The following is a 15822-nucleotide window of genomic DNA, read 5'->3' as shown; positions in this document are numbered from 1 at the left end:
AGCTGAAGGGAAAGTGGGTAATAGATACTCTCCCTCCATCCTCCATGCTTGAGTTGCTTGTAGACCACCACACTTCTCTATAACAGAGATTAGAGATAATATCATTAACAAAACATTATCATTTTGATTTAAACCTTAAACAAAACTGAATATACACAATTGATCCCCCGCCTCCACTGTTGGAGTGTTGGGAGTGATGCCCATCTAAGATCTACCAACTCAACTAACAGGGTTATTAATTAGTGTAATTAGTGATTTGGCTTTCCTAATATAAATAGAACAAGAGTACAGATGTGAGATGCCAAAGATGTTAAGTCAACAGTAAACACCCATCTCAAGGCTTGTTTTCCGCTAGCTGGTCCTGGTCCAATAAAACTATTATTTGCATTCATTGCATTTAACACCACGTGCTGAGAATGCTATCCATAGATTACAGATCTGCTGCAAATATCTCAACGAAAATTAAGAAAGTATTAAATTTAATCAGAACGAGAAAAAAACAATACAACAAAACATATCTTTGTAAGAAGCTTGCTATCATGACAGCAAGGAGGGACCCTCGTAGATCAGGGCCCAGTGTAAGATGGATTATTTATGCTGCATGGTCAATTTTAATTATATTTCTTCGGTTGATAAATAAGTCCATTGCACACAGACACACACAGCTAGTTTTGTTTGGAATAGTTACCACTACTAGAACAATCAAAATATTTTAGAAATATGATTTTATTGACTTTTCAAAACGAGATACTTGGGTTCCCTCTTTGTCTGTAGCCTAGATCTTATCTAACAAGCTCTAACCATAGCTGTCAAGGTGACGCCTAGGCACCTGCCTAGGTGATAAGCTGTTCTTGGAGGGTCACCTTGCCCAAACGCCTATATACTTTATATGTAAGATTTCACACAATATTTTTATATTTTTATATGGTGTTATTTATAGTAGTACAATAGATATTATTAGACTATTATTCATATTGAATTATCAAATAAAGACTATTATTCATAATGTGGACTTATAGTATTAATATTATTATTCTTGTACTAGTTTCTTTTTGTCATCTTATCTATTTGGAGTCCATCGACACACAAATCGGTGACATTGTCTTGAACCCTTGAGAACTTTAAAACTTGAATTGGCAAGTGAGAAATAACTTGATTTTATCCAATTGACACACAAGATCACCAATAAGACTTCATAGGACCGAAAACAAGAGCTCAGCCCTTATGTTTTGTATGCTTTCTTTTCTTATAAATATGTTGATTATCTATCATCTGATATAGGGTTTATTATTTCATGAGAATTATGGTAATTATTAGTTAAAGAACACTACTTATTACTATGAAACCTAGGAATCTATCCTAGGATTTATATTTTTTTATTTAAAAAAAAAACATGGCTTAGGTGCCCGCCTAGGCGACTAAGCAACAAGGCGCCCCTATCGCCTAGTTTCACCTTGGCGCCTTGAAACCTAAGGCTCTAACAGCAGTTCAACAGGCTAACACCTTCAGAAAAGACGACTTTCGTGAAATCTGTATGTTTTCTGGGAGTCCTCTCTCAAATAAGACATTTTACATGAAATCCCACATTTCCCTATGTTTCTTCTATAACAATGATACAAGTACCTATTTGAGGGCCTATAATTTAACCATGGACATGGCATTAAATAGAACAAAATTGCAGAAGAGGACTTATGTAGTCGAGCCCATAAACTTGGGATAAAGCTTTGTTGAATTGAACTTAGTTCAGTTAAATCTTGTTCCACGTCCTGGAATATTCATGTGAAAAATGGTCATTTGTTTGGGTTGCTCCTACCTGGAGTATGCATGACAAGGTTGAAATGGCTAAGACCATAAGAACACAACCCCATCTGAAAATCTGAAGGCAAGGTCCTGAAAATGAAGGCTCAAGAAGATTAGGATAAGGATAATTTCACAATTAAGAATATTAGCCTCCTAATCATGTTATAATTTGGCCATTGTTAGCAAAATTGAGGTAAACAAGCAAAATAATCAATGAAACATTAAATAAAAGAGAATATGCTCCAGCTTCAACATTGTTACAGGGAAGCAAACCATTGTGCTGACTTCATGACTAATTTGGCTTGGAAGTCACGCGAAAGGCAGAAGGAATTTAGTACTCCACCACCAGGGATGGGCCCACTTCTTGCCGATTTTATGGGAGTTTCTAGTCCTTGTCCTTGTGTCTCTGCATAGTGTGTGTTTTGTTTGTATTTTGTATTTTGACTTACAGTTGGATCGGAAAATGAATAAGCAGATGGAGACAGTTTCTCTTTATTTTTCCTCCTCTTGAGGTTCGGGCAGACAAATTTTGGTTGTTTCAAACAGTCGTAGATAAATTCTTTAATAGCACTCCACATGTACATTGTCCTACATTTTACGCAAGAGCAATTTCACATATCTTGGCAGCAATGATCTTTTAGGGGGAAAAGCAAAATCTAAAACTTCCAGTTATTAATCGTCATTTTCAACAAGCTACCCATTTTTGAGTGTTACTTAGCTTAGCAATCAAATGGCATTGGTTTTAAAACAACTTACTAATTCTGTTTGTTATTTCTGAATCTGTTTACAACATATATCTGCAACAAGATGGCGGATGTGTGGAGCATACCATTTCACTCTCTCAACATGTTGCACATAAACCTCCCAACAGTGACCTAAAACAAGAAAATCCTCAATGACAATATGTTTAATGTCTTATGTACACACACATGCAGTAACTTGAGGAAATTATACCTTCAGAATTAGCAATCTCAGTTATAGATTTGGCAACATGCTCTGACCATAAGCCCTCCTCAGAGTCCTTCACATTCCCATGTACATGTAACAACCCCCCTTCATTCCTGCAGATTCAGAATAATGGCCAAAAAGATTCATTATGCAGTTGTATATAACTGAGATCTTCAATCACAATTGAATCTAGCATGAAGAAGGCAACTGACAAAATTAGTCAAAAAAAAAAAAAAAGCAACATCTACCGGATTAAATTCACTTTGTCTACTGAAAACCAAAATATGTTCCCATAAATCCCAAGCTCCTGACAGTAAGGACGGTTTGGTTTAAAAGTCATAAAATTGACAAAGGACCAATTCTGTGAAACCATCTCCACAGCATCACCATCAAGTGACTCAATGCCTAGTCATGAGTAAAACATTAAGCCATCTTTTTTTTTATCAATAACAACAGATTTCATTAAATAAAATAAGGTTATAAAAAAAGGGGAGCTAAAAAATCTTAACTGCCCAGGGAAAGGATAAATCCCAAGCTGAAATAGAACACAACAATTACAACTGAGCCCAGAACCCAGAAATCCTATTCACTCCTTGACTAGCCAGACCATCAGCAAACGATTTTGCACTTCTCTTAACCCAATTACACTGAACTTCCATATTCTTGGACAACCATTTGAATTTCCTCCTCATTACTGTAACTCCAGAGCTTAGAATTGTCTTCTTTCAACCAGTTCACTTCCACCACAGAATCTCCCTCTACAATCAGCTTCTTGACCTTTAGTTCTTTAGCCCTTTGTACCCCTTCCAAGGCTGCTAACACCTCAGTCCTCAACGAATCCCCCACTCCAATTAAGCTAGAGAACATAGCTGTTATATTACCATTCTCATCTCATAAAACCCCCCCAATACCCTTATATGGATTCCATGTAGTATTCAGGGTCTTCTTAGCCGAGACTGAACTTGCAATTTCTTTCCATTTCCTTAACATATCATCTGTGAACGCATCCATTGCCTTCAACCAGTGTATTACCCTTATATGGATCACTTCCAACATTTTTCCAACCCTCTCTTCTTTTCTAAGAAAATCCTTGAATTCCTTTCTTCCCATATTGTCCAGCAAACAGCAGCTCTCACACACCTCCACATGATCCTTGATCTTTTTGTTGGGCAGTTAACAGAGGAAGAGGTAAACAAGCTTTGCACATTCATTGGGGGAGTCCACCTGCACCCAAACAAAAAAGCAAACCATTCCCAAATATTTTTTACCAAAACACAGGATATTAGTAAGTGGTAACCGGACTCACCAGCAGCTCTACAAAGAATACACCAGTGTGGAGATAAACAACTATTGGGTCTTTTTCTTTGAAGTAAGTCACCTGTGTTAATTTTTTCAAAAAAGCTTCCCAACAGAAACTCCCAACCCTCGGAGGTATAGGTCGACACCACACATCCTTGACAAGGAATGACAAGCCAATAGGACTTTCCAGATGCAATAGAGCTTTAAAGAAGGAGGCACAAGTAAAGGATCCACAAGGAGACAAGGTCCAGATCCTACTATCTATTTTTGTCGACTCCAAGAAAACCCCATTAAGAATGGACAGGAGATTAGAGGTACAATCAGTTTTGTGTCCCTGAGGGCTCTTCTCAATCCCAAATTCCACCCAAACCCAGAATTTGAATTTGAGGGAACAAGGAAAGTGGAAATTGGTTCATTTTTGAAGGTGGAGTTTGCAAAAAGGGCTGGAAATTGGTCTTTCAACGGAAGATCCCCAATCCACACATGTTCCCAAAACTTAATTGAGTTACCCAAGTGCAAATCATACCTGATCCAAGGAGAGAATAGAGGCAAAATAGCATGGATTGATTTCCATGGTGATGCTCTTGTTGCCATAGCCATAATCCCATAGTCCCATCCATTCTCTGCAAGCCCGTGAATACTACCAATTATCTTAGCCCACAACTTTTCCTTTTTCCAATGAGAATCTCCACAGCCATTTCCCTAGTAGAGCCAAGTTCATTTTCCTAATATTCCCAATCCCTAAGCCTCCCTCTTGCTTACTTCTACACACCACCTCCCACCTAACCCTATGATCCTTTTTCTCCTCCCCAAGCTCCCACAAGAAATCTCTTGTCAACTTTTCCAACTTGTCAGCCACCCCTGCAGGCACCTTAAAAACTGAAAGGTAATAAATGGGCAGGTTAGCTAAGGTAGCCCTAATTAGGGTGATTCTTCCTCCTAGAGATAAAATAATTCTTCTTCTAAGATGCAAGTCTCTTCTCAAACCTATCCACAACCGGAGTCCAAAAACTTCCTTCTTGAGGATTATCTCCAAGAGGAAGACCAAGGTAAGTTAGAGGCCAATCCAACACTTCACATTCCAAAATGTTTGCACATGCAAAGATCTCACTTTCCCCCATATTCACACCCACCACACAACTTTTATCAAAGTTAACTTTTAGATTTGACATTTGCTCAAAAAGTTGTATAGTGTGTTTCAAATTCCTAATCCAAGTCATGTCCCCTCCCTCACAGAAAATAATCGTATCATCTGCGAACTGCAAGTGTGTGAATGGTATGTTCTCGTTGCCTACCCTCCACTCTTTGATTAAGCTCCTAGAATCTGCCCTAGAGATCAATCTCCCCAAGACTTCAGCAACCAAGGTGAACAAGAAAGGAGAAAGGAGGTCTCCTTGTCTTATTCCCCTCAATGCCGACAAGAAGTCCACCATCGTTCCATTCACCAAAATAGTGTAATGGCAAGTCCTAATACACCCTAGCACCCACCTGCACCATCTATCCCCGAACCCAAAATTGATCATCACCTCCAGCAAAAAGGACCAATCTACCAAGTCATAGGCTTTTTCCAAATCTAACTTACAAACCACACCCTTTTTCCTTGATTTCTTGAAGTCCTCCACACTCTCATTTGCTATAAGTATTTGATCAGTTATCCGCCTACCTCTCACAAAAGCTCCTTGGTTATTTGACACGATGGTAGTGAGTACCTGTCTAATTCTAATAGACAAGACCTTCGCAATGATCTTATACAAGCTATTAACTAAACTGATTGGTTCGTAGTCCCTTGGGTGTGTTGTTTCTCTCTTCTTAGGAACCAAAGCAATGAAAGTAGAATTCAACCCCGGATTGATCTCTCCTCTTCTGTGAAACTCATCAAAGACCTTCATTAGCTCCTCTTTCGAAATCTCCCAACAATCTTGATAGAATGCCATCGTAAAACCATCTGGGCATGGTGCTTTTGATCTATCCATAGAGAATATTGCCTCTTTGACTTCCTCTATTTTAAACTTTCTCTCCAACCACTCCCTATCCCTTCTACTTAGATTTGGCCACTCCATCCGCTCAATCCACACTCTATTACTTAAAGGCTTCCTATAGATAGATTTAAAATGGTTTGCAAAGGCCCTAGCAATCTCACCATGATTAAAATGATTGTCCCCTTCACTTCCAGGCTTGATATGAGATTTTTTCTTCTTCTCCCACTTGCCATAGCATGAAAAAATTTGGTATTCCTATCCCCCTCCTTTAACCATTTACACCTTGACTTTTGCTTCCAACTAATTTCCTCCTTGAGCAATTCATCCTCCAATTGTTTTCGCAATTTCCACCTTTGTTCTTTGTCCTCCTGTGTAATACAACCCCTCCCTTCCTTCACATCCAGATCTTCCAATTGTGTGCAATCACAGCTTGCTTCCTTTCGTCTAGCCTCCCAAATTCAAGCTTATTCCATTCCTTAATTTTGCCCTTCGAAAATTGTAACTTCCTATTGAACCTCATCCCATACCATTCTACTGAGAGGTGGCTTTCTAACCACCATTCATTGATTTTATTAATGAAACCTAGGTGGTGTAACCACATATTTTCAAATCTGAACAGGGCAGGCTCTGTATTTCCCAATTCTTCCTCTCCAATCATAATAGGCCAATGATCTGAGGTTACCCTAGGAAGTGTCCTCGAGGTCAAATTACCCCAATGTTCCTCCCAATCTACTGAGAAGAGAAATCTATCCAGCCTAGAAGAAATGGGATTAACTTGTAGATTGGACCATGTGAAGTTACTGTGCACCATAGGAATCTCTTTAAGTTCAAACACCTCCACAAACTGGTTAAACTTCCTCATGCTTGTAGTCACCCTCTGGTTAGGATTATTTGTTTCTTCTGAAAAACCTGATTACATTAAAATCACCTCCTATACACCAAGGTCCTTCCCACAAACCCCTTATATCCCCAAATTCTTCCCACTGAACCCTCCTCTCTCTATAATCATTAGGTCCGTAAACATTTGTTAAAACCCACTCAAATCCATCCTCCACCTACCTAAACTTCAAAGATACTGAAAATTGGCCTATCAACTCTTCCAATCCTATGCAGACCTCATTCTTCCAAAGTGTAATTATACCCCCTACAGACCCCCAAGGAGTAGTAACCCAACTGATACCCCTAGCTCTCCAAATACTCCTGGCCCATCTAGCATCAAATTTTGCTCTCTTAGACTCCTATAACATAACTATATCTGGGTTTATCTTTTTAATCATCTCTTTAATTACTGCTCTTTTCCTAGCACTTCCCAACTCTCTAACATTCCAACTGACAATTTTCATTCTGCTCTCTTGTTTTCCTCCCCCAAACCCAATAGGTCATCACTTAACCCCCTTCATTCTTTCCCCTTTGACACCCAAAAGCTTGTCCCCTCCAGCATCCCTTGTCAGTCTTTCGGCCTCGCTTAGCTTCCTCTTCCTCACCTTACCTTCCTCCTTTTGCAAGAAAATCTTCAGATCATTTGGGTTTTTCAAGCTACACCCCAAGTTCCTCACAAAAGCTGCCATGGAATCCTCACTATTCCCCTCCCTCACACTTAACTTATTGGGACTTCCTTTCCTACTTATTCCCTCACCACTTCCTTTCCTACTATTCCCCTCCCTCACTATTCTCCTTTTGTAATTTATTTTCCTCAAATTCATCCACTAGCCTCTTTAACATTTCTCAGATTCTTATATTTCTCTCTATTGCCTCCTCCCTTTCACCTTTTTCAATGTCATCTCCACTTCTACCACTCTCTTTTCTTCCTTCTTCTCCAACACAGGCTCCGTCCTCTGGAATGGGAAGGGAATCTGGCACAATAGACAGAGAGCAGTCTGTAGAGAAGAGGGGCCAAATGGCCCATAGGCCTTATTCTGGGCCCATCCTGTCTATATTAAGTTTTTGTAAATTCTTGCCCAAGGGCCTCCTTGTAATTATTCAAACCTATCTTAATAAAATAGTGTTAGAGTGCTGAGAGAGGTCAAGTTCGAAACTCTCATTCTCAGACCCTCATTGCTGAACTCTCAAGCTCTCCTCTCTTCAATTTTCTTCATGGTATCAGAGTAGGCCTGAACTTCAATATTCTAGGGCTGGAAGCTTAGGCTCGTGTTGCTTGATTCTTGGAGGTCAATGGAAGTGCCCAAGACTAGAATCTCTTGGAGAAGTGTTTCGGTGACCAAAAAGAATCAGAGAAAAAAAAGAAAGGGGGACAGTTCGGTTCTGATTTAAAGCTCTAAACTGTAAGTTGTGCTCAGATTTCTAGATTATTTTCTAATGTGTTTGGATTGTTGAAGTGTCCGAGAAAATCTGGTTGTTCTGTACTACTTTCGACTGTGTTTGGACTGTTGAAGTGTCCGAAAATTTCTGGTTGTTCTATATTATCTTTAGCTGCCATTGAATCTGGTTTAACCCAGAAATTTCTGGGCTGTTTTTCACTCCTTCTTGGACTGTCAAAACTGCCGAAACATCCTTGTAACAAAGTTGTGGATTGTTACTTATATTTGGCTGTTTTTTGGGAGCTGTACGAACTGTTCTTGAGGCCTTTTTCTTTTTTGACAGTGGGGTTGTCTCTATTGCCCACACTGTGTTTGTAAAAAGGCTTTTTTAGCAATACCAATTGGTATTTACTCTTCTTGGTTATTTCTTTGGTGGTTACCTTGAAGTCCAGATTTGAAAAGGTACTTCGGCTGAGTGCTCAGTGCCTAGAAGTTTCTGATTACTTCTTGAAGGCTGAACTCAGTGTATTGCCTTCTTGTGGTCGGCTGAACTCAGTGTATTGCCTTCTTGTGGTCGACTGAACTCAGTGTATTGCCTTCTTGTGATCGGCTGAACTCTGTGTATTGCCTTCTTGTTCAGTATACTTGTAGAAGTCATCTGAAATCATATTTGAAGTGTTTACATGATGTACTCCTCAGAGTTTGAAAACAAAAGTGGTGCTGAATATGGACTGGTTCAGGGGACTCCAAGTGATTCCTTATTGACTGTGACCACAGTTAAACTAGATGGAACTAATTATCTAGCATGGTCACAATCAGTAAAGATTTATGTATGTAGTAGAGGAAAGTGGGGGTTCATTTTCGGGAGTAAGAAGGCTCCCCTAGCAGATGATCCATCCTACGAGAAGTGGATGCAAAAAAATTACACTGTCATTAGGTGGCTTATGAACTCAATGCAGCCACAAATTAGCCAACACTACCTATGGATGAATTCAGCAAAGGAAATTTGGGACAGTGTTGCAGAAACCTATTCCCAAAAACTCAATGTGGCACGAGCATATAAATTGAGAAGTGATGTAAAGAATTTAAGGCAAGGGGAGAAGCCTCTTGCTGTATATTTCTCAACCCTGAAGTCTCTATGGCAAGAGATTGACCTAATAGAAGCTGTAACTTGGGACACCACCAATGATGCAAAGACCTATAGAAAATTGGTTGAAAGGAACAGGGTATTTGAGTTCTTAACTGGACTAAACCCAGAATATGATATCACAAAACAGAATATTCTTTCCAAGGAGTGTGTCTCATTGTCACAAGCTTATGCATTGGTGAGTAGTGAATAGAGCAGAAGGGCTGTCCAGGTTCAAGGGGCTGATATTAGTGATCACTTTGCCAATATGGGGGTTAAACCTAAAGGAAATGTTGGAACTTCTGGTGGCACAGGAAAGAAAGAATTTTTATGTGAGTACTGCAAGAAGCAGAAGCACACCAAAGACAAGTGTTGGAAACTACATCCTAATCTTGTTCCCATTCGGTTTCAGAAAAAACATGATAGTAAAAGATCAGGAAGTGCAAATGTAGCTACCGGGCCAGATAGTGAAGAGATGTTTGCTTCTGCACAGTTGGCAGCCATGAGAGCAGAATGTGAAAAGTTTGGGAAGATGCTCAGTCAACTGGGTAATGTGACTTCTCCTTCCAACCCTTCAGGAAATTCTGCTTCTTCTGCATTTGCTCATTCAGGTATAAGGGCTTCTGCCAATCATGCTACCACTTCAGGTAATCTCAAGATCCCTTGAATTATTGACTCAGGTGCTTCTGGCCATATGACCAATCTTTCTACTTTGTTTGTTTCATATGACTTGCTTCCTAAACGTGATAAAATCACTTTAGCTGATGGTTCACTTGCACCTATCTCTGGTAAGGGAACCATCAAGGCTACGGATTCCTTGTTATTACCTTCTGCCCTTCATGTACCTAAACTAAATACAAATTTGTTGTCTGTAAGTAGTTTAACCAAGTCACTAAACTGTTGTGTAACATTTTTTCCTTCCTACTATGTTTTTCAGGATTTGGAGTCTCAGAAGGTGATTGGGAGTGGCCATGATGCGAACGGAATATACTTGCTTGATACTCCGGGACAATGCACTGATCATCTTGGGAATGTTGCTCTCGAATCTGTTTCTTCAGAGTCTGTTAGTCGGATCATGTTGTGTCATCGTCGTTTTGGTCATCTGTCTTTTTCTGCCTTGAGTAATCTGTTCCTTGAACTGTTTAAAGGAATTAGTTTGTCCAGTCTCCATTGTGAATTGTCAAAGCATTGTAGAAACAATTATCTTTTAAGCAATAAAAGATCTTCTCTTTTTAATATTGTGCACTCTGATGTGTGGGGGCCTTACCACTTACCCTCCATGGGTGGCTACAAATATTTTATTCTGTTTATTGATGACTTTTCTCGTTCACTTGGATATTCCTGATGAAATCCCGTAATGAAGTTCCAAGACTTGTAAGACAATTCCATGAATTTGTTCTAACCCAATTTGATACCAGGATTAAAATCTTCAGATCTGACAATGCAAAAGAATACTTTGAGAAGAACCTATCCTGCTATCTCCCTGACATTGGGGTTATTCATCAAAGCTCATGTGCTAGGACCCCAGAACAGAATGGGGTTGCTAAGAGGAAAAATAGGCATATTGTTGAAGTTGCAAGAAGTATCTTTTTTTTTTTTATCAATCAAGAAGTATCTTATTTGCCTCACATGTTCCTACAAGGTTTTGGGGTGATGTTGTTGATGTTGTTCTTACTGCTACCTACCTTATAAACCGTATGCCATCCAGGGTTTTGAGGTTTAAGTCTCCCTTCAATCTCCTTCATTCGGACAATGACCTTTTTCCTGTTCCTATTCGTGTCTTTGGCTGCACCTGTTATGTACATGTTCCAAGTGTCCAAAGGCATAAATTTGAACCCAAAGCTCAAAAGTGTATCTTCCTTGGTTATTCCCCCACACAGAAGGGTTATTGTTGTTTTGATCCAAAGACTGGCACTTGGTATGTCTCAATGGATGTCACCTTTGATGAGCTTTCCCCCTTTTATGGTTCCTCTCCAGAAGGGCATTGTCCACAAGGGAAGGATTTGTCACAGGTGTTTGCTCTTCCTCTTCCTGTCCCTGTTGAGTCTCTTGATGTGTCTGCTTCTCCTTCAAATGTTTCAAGGGTGGATCAGTCATTCCATTCTCCCCTGTCCCAGTGTTCTTCCCTCTTTACCTCCTCGTCCTATCCTCAATCCCAAGGTGTATCAAAGGCAAAGATCCAGAAATGTGTAGGTTGCTTCTCCTACAATACATGAGCCTCATACACTTCCAGTCACAGAAGAGACAACAGGTACTATTTCAGCACCTTTGGGGTCATCCTTCCCTGACCTTGATATTCCCATTACTGTTAGGAAAGGAAAACAGAAGTGCACTGCACACTACATTTCCAAGCACCTTTCTTACAGTTTGCTTTCACCTTCATACTTTGCTTATCTCTCTTCTGTTGCTTCTAACCCTATTCCCAAGTCTGTGTCAGAAGCTCTTAAGATTCCAGAATGGAGGGATGTTATGAAATCTGAAATCGATGCCCTACACAAGAATGACACATGGGAAGTGGTGGATTTGCCTGAAGGGAAAGATCCAATCGGTTGCAAGTGGGTCTTTACTATCAAATATCGAGTTGATGGCACCATTGAAAGGTACAAGGCCAGGCTGGTTGCAAAAGGCTATACACAGACATATGGGATTGATTATTTGGAGACCTTTGCACCTGTTGCCAAGATGATATCTGTGAGAGTTCTTCTATCTTTAGCTGCTCACTTTGACTGGCCCCTTTCTCAATTGGATGTGAAGAATGCTTTTCTGAATGGTGAATTACATGAAGAGGTTTATATGCCTCTTCCTCCAAGGATGTATGGAACTGATATAAAAGGGAAGGTATGCAGGCTAAAGAAATCTCTTTATGGACTAAAACAGTCCCCTAGAGCATGGTTTGAGAGATTTAGAACAACACTTGTTAACTTTGGTTATGTGCAGACACAGTCCGATCATACTCTTTTTGTGAAGAGGAGTGGACCTCTGGCAGTATACCTCATGGATGTAGATGATATTGTAGTGACTGGTAATGATGTTTCAGGAATTCATGATCTAAAATCTTTTCTCCATACAGAGTTTGAGATTAAAGATTTGGGGGAATTGAGATATTTTCTTGGCATAGAAGTGGCTCGATCCAAGAATGGGATTCTTATCTCCCAAAGGAAGTATGTTCTTGACTTGCTCTCTAAAACTGGAAAGATGGGTGCTAGACCAGTTGCTACTCCTATTGATACGAGTCATAAACTCTCAGCCTCAGAAGAGATTAGTTGAAGACAAAGGAATCTTTCAGAGACTTCTTGGGAAACTTTTGTACCTATGCATGATTCGGCCAGATATTGCATATGCAGTCGGTTGCATTAGCCAATTCATGCATGCTCCCTGAGACACTCGTATGGCAGCAGCAAAAAGAATCCTATGTTATTTGAAGGGCTCCCTAGGAAAGAGTATTTTGTTTGCCAAGCATAGTCATATGAAACTTGAAGCCTACATCGATGCTGACTGGGCCGGAAACATTGACGACAGAAGATCTACTTCTGGGTATTGCAGCTTGGTGGCTGGTAATGTTGTTTCTTGGAGAAGCAAGAAACAATCGGTTGTTGCACGGTCTTCTGCTGAAGCTGAATATAGGGCCATGGCACATGGAGTTTCTGAATTATTATGGCTAAAATCATTGATGGAAGAACTTGGGGTTGAATATGACAAGCCAATGATGTTGTACTGTGATAATCAGGCTGCCATCAACATTGCTCACAACCCAGTGCAACATGATAGAACCAAGCATATTGAAGTTGATCGACACTTCATTAGGGAAAAGTTCTCTTCGGGTGAAGTGTGTCTTCCTTTCGTCACATCTAAAGGATAGTTGGCGAATTTTATCACCAAAGGTATTCCCAAGGCAAAACTTCAGCATGATACCAGCAAGCTTGGCATGATTGACATCTATGCTCAGCTTGAGGGGGAGTGTAGAGAAGATGGGCCAAATGGCCCATAGGCTGTTTATTCTTTCTTGTTATTTATGTTTTTCTGTAATGGGCCTTATTCTGGACCCATCCTGTCTATATTAAGTTCTTTGTAAATTCTTGCCCAACTAAGGTCCTCCTTGTAATTATTCAAACCTATCTTAATAAAATAGTGTTAGGGTGCTAAGAGAGGTCAAGTTCGAAACTCTCATTCTCAGACCCTCGTTGCCGAACTCTCAAGCTCTCCTCTCTTCAGTTTTCTTCACAATCATAAGTAACAAAAATCGAATTGACACAGATACCTTAGTTTTGCTAGTTCTAGGGGGAACTGCAGTGACTGGTAACAATGTCTGTTATTCCCTGTTTTGGAGTGTGAATGTTATCTATTTCCTCGGCTTAATTCTGAATGGACAGCTTTCCTTTCTCTTGTATAACACAAGTAATACTCCCCACACCCTGTTGTTTACCCCTTACTGACATACTTCTATTTTGTTGTTGGGAAGCATCAAAAACTTACATATAGCCTGCCTTGGAATTTGGTTTGGCAATGGTTCTTCTGGTTGAGAGCAAAGGTTTCCACCCCCAAAGATTTGTCTGTGCTCAGTTGCGTCAACCTCCTCTTCTCTATCAAGTCGAGTTGTTACACCATCAATAATGTCGTTTTCTACTTCTTCAGTAAAAAATTGTTCCAGGTCTAGATTGGCTACAATCTCTTCCACCTACAACTCCCTTTCCGCTACACTACCAAGACTGGAGGAAACTTCAGAGTCATCTTCCCCTTCAACCTCCTCCAAATTGCAAGCTACCCAACCTTCATCCTTTGAGTTCCTCTCCGCCACATCTGCTCATGCATACCTAGGGTTTGGGCGGTCTGAATAAGAGTGACCATCAAAGTTCGAAGCCACATCTGTGCAAGGTACCCATTGTAGGAAACCCCTTGAACCCTGTTCAGTCCTTCGTGACTGTCCAACCCAAACTATCTTCGTTGGAGAAGAAGATAGACAGAAGCTGCTGTCTATAGTCGCGAGTTGCTTCCCCTAACCCACGTGATCACTTAAAACATCACGTGGGTCGGTCTTCACACCACTGGTTAAACCGCATCTACCCCCGGTTGGTTCAGAGCAGACGGTTCTCATATTATAATTACTCGACCCACTCCCCCTCTTGTCCACATCAGCATAGGAAACCCGACCCTCTTTTGCTCCTAATAATTCAAAATTTTTTTAATTTTTTCCTTTAATTAGCTTACTTGTGCCTTGGTTTTCCTTGGCCGACTTTACAGCTTCCCCAAATAAATCTCCTTGCTCGCCAATAACTCTCACCACCGGTTGCATGCCACGTGTATACCAGCCTGCCACCTCAGCATCTTCAACCTTTTTCTTCTTCCCCAAAGAGTCGCTTCCACTTCCGAAATCAGCCAAACACGATACCAGTATCCATCAGCTAACACATCAACTGATCTGGGCAGGAACTCCGGTTTCACCCCTGCAATTTTAACCTCAGCAGTGTATAAATCCTGAAAGTTAAACTCCTCCATGGCTCCTCCCAATAACACTATAAATCAGCCAAACATGATTCCATTCAATATTCAAGTGGTAGGTTAAAAGATGAAAAGTTTCCCTTGAACTAAATGTGTTAAGGGAGACAGGATTGAAGAGACACTGGATTCCTGAACTTTGACCGGCTACTAGCTGAAGATATGTTTCTTTTGGTACAGAGAAACCATTTAGATCTAGGCAGTATATTTTAGTTGAAAAGGCAGTATACACTTCTGTCAAAACTAAAAATATGCAGAAGACTAATATTTATCCAAAAGTTTACAAGAAAAGGAAATTAAAATGAAATAAAAAAGTTCTTCTCCTAGACATGTCATTCATCAAAAAATCAATTTCTGTATCACAATTTTCCATTGCACATAAGATACTAGTAGGTTGTCAAATCTTGGAGCGGAATGTTGTTGGGCTATTCCTGTTTTTTTGAGAACTTCAAAATGGGTTGGAGGCTTAGAGCTGAAAAGTATAATTAGCTTTAGAAACATAGCAGGTCAAATAGTTTTTTAATGCTTAGTCATGTTCTCTTCTTTCATATGTTTAATGAAGCTTTCAGCAGCATCATTGCCCGTCCTCCCTCTGTTATTGAACTTTGAGCCTTTCTCTTGGCAGCATTAGCATCACCTGCCCCAGCAATCTTTCATTTTACCCTTTATTTGCGTGGGTGGGTGTGCGTGTGTGTGGGTGTGTGTGGATGGGTGGGGGGGATATTTGGACCACTCCCTTGGAAGTGAGTATATAACCCCCTCCTTTATTAAGGGACCTTCTCCGCATACATTTTAGAGAGTAACCTCCAAGCATCACTCAACATGAAGGTGTTTTCCAGGTAATCCATTCTATTTTATTTATTTATTTTTTTTTTTTGAGAGAGAGAGAAATTTTCCAGGTAATCCTGTCAACAAGAGT

The 15822-nt window shown here is 40.1% G+C and overlaps 1 protein-coding gene across 22 annotated transcripts in view; it reads right to left on the bottom strand.

Moving 5' to 3' along the window:
• Positions 1-104: 104 nt before the first annotated feature.
• LOC148875384 (Met-10+ like family protein / kelch repeat-containing protein) overlaps positions 105-15822 on the bottom strand; it is a 31414-nt gene continuing 15696 nt past the window's right edge. For 2 of the 22 annotated variants that reach the window (XR_016105000.1, XR_016105005.1), the window contains 5 exons: positions 2755-2861; positions 2557-2675; positions 2074-2388; positions 1814-1890; positions 105-441 (listed from right to left, as the gene is read on the bottom strand). Coding sequence is in view for 11 of the 22 variants with exons in the window: in XM_088964604.1 (XP_088820730.1) it covers positions 431-441; positions 1814-1890; positions 2062-2388; positions 2630-2675; positions 2755-2861 (568 nt within the window). In the remaining 11 variants the exon portion in view is untranslated. Of the gene's footprint in view, positions 442-1813; positions 1891-1994; positions 2389-2556; positions 2676-2754; positions 2862-15822 lie in introns of those variants that run through there. The other 20 variants (XR_016105003.1, XR_016105006.1, XR_016105004.1 and 17 more) reach the window with 15 other exon arrangements.

Source organism: Nelumbo lutea, chromosome 1 (assembly GCF_056320005.1).
Source record: "Nelumbo lutea isolate HS-2025 chromosome 1, American lotus-T2T, whole genome shotgun sequence".
NCBI lineage: Eukaryota > Viridiplantae > Streptophyta > Magnoliopsida > Proteales > Nelumbonaceae > Nelumbo > Nelumbo lutea.
Note: the sequence above shows the minus strand (reverse complement) of the source record. Positions and strands in the feature narration are given on the sequence as shown.